The sequence below is a fragment of the Parasteatoda tepidariorum genome, chromosome 6 (assembly GCF_043381705.1).
Source record: "Parasteatoda tepidariorum isolate YZ-2023 chromosome 6, CAS_Ptep_4.0, whole genome shotgun sequence".
NCBI lineage: Eukaryota > Metazoa > Arthropoda > Arachnida > Araneae > Theridiidae > Parasteatoda > Parasteatoda tepidariorum.
This window is the reverse complement of record NC_092209.1, coordinates 56380016-56387372: the sequence shown is the minus strand read 5'-3', so window position 1 is coordinate 56387372 and position 7357 is coordinate 56380016. Positions and strand designations below refer to the sequence as shown.

Sequence of the window (7357 nt, the reverse complement as noted above, 5' to 3'; positions counted from 1 at the left end):
CCTTAAGTCATCTATAGCCTTAAGAGCATCAGCTGTTGATACAGACTTTTTATTGCATTCAGTATCATCCTCATCGTCACTTCCTTCAGCATTCAGATTTAAGACATTAGATACAATGCCTTCCACAGTTGCTTCACAATTAGTGAGGACATCAACGTCTATTTGGGAATACAAATTTACGTCCGGCATTGCATAGCCTCGGTTTCGAAGATTTTCTGCCAATTCAGCCAATGGAAGATCTTCCTCAGGGTCCTCTAATGATACCGAAGAGTCTGGAGAACAGTGGAACCCCGCGTGACGGAAACAATTTTCAATAGTTTTCGACGACACCATGTTCCAGCTTTGGTCAATATAGAACAGTGCGTTCAAAACTGAAACGTGAAATTCTTCTTTTTTGTCTATGGCGGTGATCATATCCCGTAGAAGAAGCTTTCTATACATAGACTTGAAGCTTTGAATTATGCCTTGATCTAGAGGCTGCAACACACATGTGCTGTTTGGAGGCAAAAATACGAGCTCAATTGATTTCAAGCCCTCAACAGGACAGTGAGCAGTGCAGTTATCAGCAATCAATGCAACTTTTCTGTTTTTCTTTGAAAAATGTAGGTCCCACCTTCTGAGAGTTTTTCCCCAGATCGTTTGGGTCCTCCATGCTTTGGAATTGGCATCATACAAAAGGGGCAAAGATTTCAATTTTTCATGCATCTCGGTTTCAGAAATTTTCCAATCACCAAAGGAATCATTTTCTCCGAACCATCCATGTTTGCAGATAACAAAACTGTTAAGCGTTCCTTACTTTTTTTTCCGCCTACACAATTTTCTCCTTTGAAGCAAAGGGTTCTGTCGGGTAAGATCCTATAGAAAAGTCCACATTCATCAACGTTGAACACGTTAGCAGGTTCATATCTTTCATGAATATCTCGCAACACTACGTCTTTCCATTCTTTTAAAGAACTGTTGTCAAAATCAGCAGCTTCTCCGCACAATTTCAAAGAATAGGTTATTTCTTGCATTGAATCACTGTATCCAGCCATTGCTTGCAACAAAATTTGATTCTCCTAGTTCTTTAGCTATTTCTAAAGCTTTTTCTTTTAGAATATTCCAGGATATAGGAGCATTTTGTGATGGTGCATATTTGATCCATGACAGAAGAGCCTTCTCCACATTCTCATAAGGTGACACACGCTGACGTTTTCTTTCTCGGTCGCTAATTGAAACATCTGGACAGCTACGTTTGGCTGCTAAAATGTTGTTTAAAGTTGTTCGCGGTATAGAATTTTCTTTGGCAAAAGCAACTTTTGAAAGGTTAGATTTTTTAAACTTTTCAATCAATTCATTTTTTTCCGATATTGTTAAATTCTTTCTTTTCGAAGCCATAATGAAAGCATGGATATGTTATTCGTTCAGTAATCCAATAAAAATGTTTTTTTCTCTCAACTTCAACTCCTTTTCAAGCTCTGAGAGATAACTTCAAACGATCAAAAGACCTTTCGCCCTTGGGTGGGGAAAAGAATGCCAGTGGTCAAATGTGGAGAGGGTAAGGTCATCAATGAATGCAAAAGAGAAAAGAGGGTAGGGTGACGAAATAGAGGGGGGAAATTCCAGTTCTCTCCGGGGGTCGAAGGAATGTGTTTACCTTCTGGTCATTTTTCTTGTCTTCCTGTCTAGAGAAATGTCTTAAAATGTATCTTTTTTCAAAAGAAAAAAAAAAGGAAACTGACCATATAACCGGTAACTCGAGAAATGGATGGGTGGTCTAATGTAAACAATAACAAGCGTCCTTAAACCGGAAGAAATTTAGAAAATTTCCGGTGTATCCCTCCGCTTATGTTATGACTACGAGGCGATGTGTGAATAAGCCTAATATTCTATAAAGTTTTGTTATTGTAATTTGGGTTCAAATCTAAACATAATTGTACCATTCATAAGAGCTTTCAGAAATGTATTGATTCTCAGAGGTCGTAAGGCCAAAAAAATTTTTGGAAAGTTAATATCTCATTGTGAATAATTCTTAAGGTTTGCCATGTTTTGCATTTTCTCCCTTATTTGGCTACATTTGAATTGAATGTCGCCAAAAATATCTTTTCAAGTTAGCCTAATTAGAAAATATTCTGATGATTATAATATTAATATGATAATGCTGAAGTTTAAAGGCTGAAAGAAAGAACTCGGTACATGTGAAATACTGCAAAAGATATGCAATAATATGATGGCGCGTTTTTTCAATCTGCGGCGTAAAAATATATCGAAAGCAGTAACCCGGAAGTCTAGAAAGAGCAATTTTACCACCCTTAGCTTTACACGATCACCCATCCATAGGATGACCATATAAGCGGTGATCTTTAACACGTGTTTCCTATTAAGTTAGATGGGACTTTAGAAAATTGACCATATAAGCGGGGTGACCTTATAAGAGGGTGACCATATAGGCGGTACTGACTATATATATATATATGTGTGTGTGTGTGTGTGTATATATATATCGTATCGAGAAAGAGCGTTTTTTCGTCTGATTTCGTAACTTCAATATTAGTTAGTACTAATTAATTATCAAATCTGAAATCAGCCCCTTGAACCATTAAGTTTGATACTTAGTACGTAAAAACCGAATCATTAGAACGAAAGTTATTCGGGGTGATATCTTTTTTTATTTTGGGCACAGTACAATCGAAATCAAGTATGAGTTGGCGTGAGTTTGTTGTTTCCTGATTGTTTTTTGTGGCGCATCCAACTCTAATTGATTTTACTTTAAATTCTATTGTAAAAATAACTTAACTGATTCTTATGTGTATCATATCTTATAATAATCATGGGTTTTAGTGTTATCGAACAACAAAAAGGGTGGCTAACTATTTTACATCCAGTAGGGTAAAAATACATTAATGGTATACAGCACTTTTGGTGTAAAGTAATTGCCCCCCTTTTTTTGTTTTAAGATACACAGAAATGTTTACAGCTCATGAAGAAAAATTTTACCAGATTTAGAATTAGCACTATTTTTTTACATTTTTATTTATCCTCTTTTGTGACTGTGTGGCTGTGTGAATATTGCAATTGCAATTTTAATCACTTTATGTTTTGCTAGTGCATTCAAATTTCCATTGGATTTCAAACCCTGATAACATCCAAATTTCAGTTGTTCCCAGGCCGCTTTAAGTAGAATTCATTATTTTATCCTCAATCTAAATTCAATCCACTTTCCGACTAACTAGAGTTTATAAATTTCCTCTAGTACTCTGCGACTGACAATAATACAAGTTTCAATTATTTACTGATAACTATCTTTATACCAATCGCAATACAAACAGAAAACAATTATCTCATTCATTGTTAATTAAAATTTTAACCCACTTCTATTAGCTACTTGCAAAATTTAAAATTGTTTAAAAATTGTTCCTTATTGTTTTGACCTAACGTAAAACAAAAATTACGGTCAGTTAAAATTTTTATGACTTTTCTACGAAGTTTTGATAACTTATAAACTAATAAACTAAATCTAAAATAAAAAATTATTAAACAAAACGTAAGAAATAATAATAAATACTGCCTTTTTCAAGCAGGTAAGACAATTTTACTATTGTCAGACCTTCAACCAAAAGCATAGGGTGTGACTTTTCTGTAAAAAGCTTCTATGACAGAATATTTCCATAGATGCAGCTATGATTTTTTCAGGTTTGACAGAGATAAAATTATTAACTCCTTTCAAATGTATTCGAAAAACGTCGTTTTTAAAAAATAATTTCGATTTATTTTAGTGTTTATTTTAGAATAAAGTTTAAAAACTGAAAATAATTCATGCACTCATAACTATAGTTTTTATTCACGAGAAAAAGCCCCTATTGTCAAGCTATAAATACGAAAGGCAAACATATCATAAATATAAAAGAACATAGAAACATAAAGCTAGAGAAATTCAATAACCTAACAAAATCTCGAAGTATAAAATCTTACATCCATTATTTATCAGAATCTGTCAATTTTATTGCTAATTCTTTGAATCATTTTAATGATTACATAAAAGTTTAGTTGTTCACATAATCTCGTAAAAATCGAGTCAAAATTATAATTTTGGAAAAGACCAAGAAAAGTTTCACATAACTAGCAAATTGTGGAAAATATTATTGACCAAATTCAGTTTTAAAATTAACTATCCCTGTAACCTGTGAAAATTTTCAATAGGTTTGACACTTTCTCTTGGTAAAAATTCAATTATTACATTATACATTAATATTCAATTATTCAACTACATTGATACATATATATTTAATTATTCAACTACATTAGGAACGTTAAGCCCACTCATAATTCAAGTCTTTTAAAAAAAATGAATTTACAAAAAACTAAACACTGCCGCACAATTATTTAAATTCTAGATAAAGTTCGATTGTTGCTATGACAATGAAAACAAAAATAGTCTTCTGCTATTAAAAAAGTATCATTTTTATTTTATCCACCTACGCATTTTTTCTATTATTTGCTTTAATAGTCTATATTATAAATTTAAAAGTTATTCTATTCTTCAAATTTGTTCCTTTCTATACTTAATATTATATACTTTAAATTTTAAAGTTTATATATATTTTAAATGATTATATATTTTAAATTTGCAGCTTTAAATAACTTCAAAAAGTGTATTTATATAATAAAATATCGATGGATTGTAGTTAAATGTAATTTATTACAGTACGGTTATAATATGACTATTAAAGCCTTACTTTTTAAAAAAATGATTAAATAAAAAGATTTCTTTTCAGGAAAAATACTGTCTCAACGTAATTACTAATTTATGGAACATTACTTTTACTGAGAACCGTATTATCTATAAAATAAGCTGTTAAAAACTTTTGAACAAATGAGAAAAGTAGCATCATTTAAGAGAAAATCGAAGAATATTTTCTTTTTTAACTTATTTCCTAGTTATCAAAATTTCATTTTTGTTTCGTTTACCTTTAACATTTACAATCAAAATTGAAACTTTGTTTCGCTAGTTACTAACGACTATCAAAACATTTGGCTTTTTATTTTTTTATTATTTCGTCTTTACTTTGTTTTGTTTAACAAATAATGCTTCATAAAGGGCTATTAATTATTTATATTTTCCTCCTCTTTATATTTTTAAAAGCTTTCTTAGAATTTCATTTTTATGAAACTTATGTCAAATTGCATAAATGATTTATCATTGGTTGACGGAATTAATATTTTGGCGAGTATAAGAAAATGAATTTACACAATGCTTGCGTTACTATTATTTACTTAATGTAAAATATTTTGCTTTTGAATAATAATATACTGAGATAAAATAGATTTAAATAAAATGAGGTTTTAAACACCTGCTTTTTATAAATTTTTCAGCTGATATAAGCAAACTAGAAAGAGTTATGTTAGCAGTGCTAGTTCTATGGTTCAACAATGTGTCTGGGTGAAAATTTAAAAAAAAAGTGTTTTTGTAAAGCAAAAAAAAAAAAAAAAAAAAAAAAAAAAAAAAAAAAAAAAAAAAAAAAAAAANAAAAAAAAAAAAAAAAAAAAAAACAGCTGAAGGGGACCAGTGACATAATGCTGACAAGGAGATTAGCATTATGCATTGGCTACCTTTACTTCTGAGAAGCTAATACCCATCTCTTTGAGGATATGTAGGATCCAAGCATCATAAATAGATCCAGGCTTAAAAGAAATAGTACTAAGAAGGCTTAGTATTAATAACAAAAATCATTTATTAATTTCGGTATTAAGACAACAAAGAAATACCAGTAAAAAAAGTTAGCCACCCATCAGCTAAGACTAAAATATGTTCTTAAGCCTGTATTTTTATCCAGTTTTTTAACTATCCTAAAACCAGTTTTTCAGCCTATTATTTAATTAGTAAATCGAACATTAAAGAAAAAGTTTTATACAAACTTATCTTTATGCAAAATACTATTAATTACATTACTTAGTTTTAAACGAATTTATGCTAAGCCTAACAATTGTGCTCTTATATAACTTTATTTACTCCTAAATTGCGCATACTCTTCAACTTAATTAGTTTAAAATATTTAAACGGTTTAAAGTTTCATTCAATCACTTAAAAGTGATTAACAGCTAAGTATTGAAACTCTTTTTATGAAATATCACGTTTCCTGTAAAATGTTTGAGAATTATGCATGCTTGCGAAAGTAAATCAGATCCTCACCTCAAACTTTTTACAAATCCACTAATGGAAAGAAATACAATTTTACGTGCCGGAATAATGTCTTTAATAAATCAATATTTTCTTTAATAGAAAATTTTTCTTCGTAATTTCCTTTTTTTTAAATTCACGTTTATTTCATATTATTGGTATACGGTGTGAACTGGAAAAAAGTTACTTTGAATGGCTCTAAAATGCATTCTATTGATCCAAATGAAGTAAAATTTGAGATAATGATAGCTCAAATCAGGAACTTTATATTTAAAAATAAAAGAAAATCTACCGATAGCTGGTATGGTAATAGACATAAACACATTTAATATTCATAATGGAGTAAATAAGATATATAAAAATTTAGTATTAAAATTACTCGGTTAAATCACAATCAAAACAATGTGATTTATAACGGCAGATATAATTTCATGTTTAACTGAATTGTCGAAAATTACAGAAGTAGTTGACATGGCTGTCGTTACAAATAACGATAAATATAAAATTCTATTATGCCGGGAATATAATTTATAAACATTTATATCAAAAATGATATTGTAATTGTTAGTAAATTTTATATGGATCTGGATTTCAATATTGATCCGTGTAAATTAATGCGAGGGCTGATAAATTTCCTTGTAGAAACAAAACTATTGATCATTGCAAATAAAAAATACATTATAACATATTATATATGTCGATTTATCCAGCTATTAAAAATCTAACATCGTATTTCATAACTACTATACTGTTTCCAGTTGTGTAATTAAGAACAGTAATTGCTAAAAAAAATAATCTTGTTTACAATATTCTAGTTGTAATTTTAGCCTTTTTATTTATCATTGAAAATGAAAAATAAATTATAACATATTATATATGTCGATTTATCCAGCCATTAAAAATCTAATATCGTATTTCATAACTACTATACTGTTTCCAGTAGTGTAATTAAGAACAGTAATTGATAAGAAAAAATAATCTTGTTTACAATATTCTAGCTGTAATTTTATCCTTTTCTTTTATCATTGAAAATGAAAAATATATTATAACATATTATATATGGCGATTTATCCAGCTATTAAAAATCTAACGTCGTATTTCGCAACTACTATACTGTTTCCAGTTGTGTGATTAAGAACAGTAATTGCTAAGAAAAAAAAGTCTTGTTTACAATATTCTAGTTGTAATTTTATCCTTTTC

At 29.5% G+C, this 7357-nt stretch overlaps 2 protein-coding genes across 2 annotated transcripts in view; both read right to left on the bottom strand.

The window, feature by feature from the left end:
• The window catches only part of LOC122271030 (tigger transposable element-derived protein 4), a 2672-nt gene extending 1967 nt beyond the window's left edge, over positions 1-705 (bottom strand). The window contains exon 1 of the mRNA XM_043050799.2: positions 47-705. Within this exon, the coding sequence (XP_042906733.2) occupies positions 47-705 (659 nt within the window). The remainder of the gene's footprint in view (positions 1-46) is intronic.
• Positions 706-1017: 312 nt separating this feature from the next.
• On the bottom strand, positions 1018-1377 carry LOC139425827 (major centromere autoantigen B-like). The gene has a single exon (XM_071181800.1). The coding sequence runs from the start codon at positions 1375-1377 to the stop codon at positions 1018-1020; it is 360 nt and encodes a 119-aa protein (XP_071037901.1).
• Positions 1378-7357: the final 5980 nt, after the last annotated feature.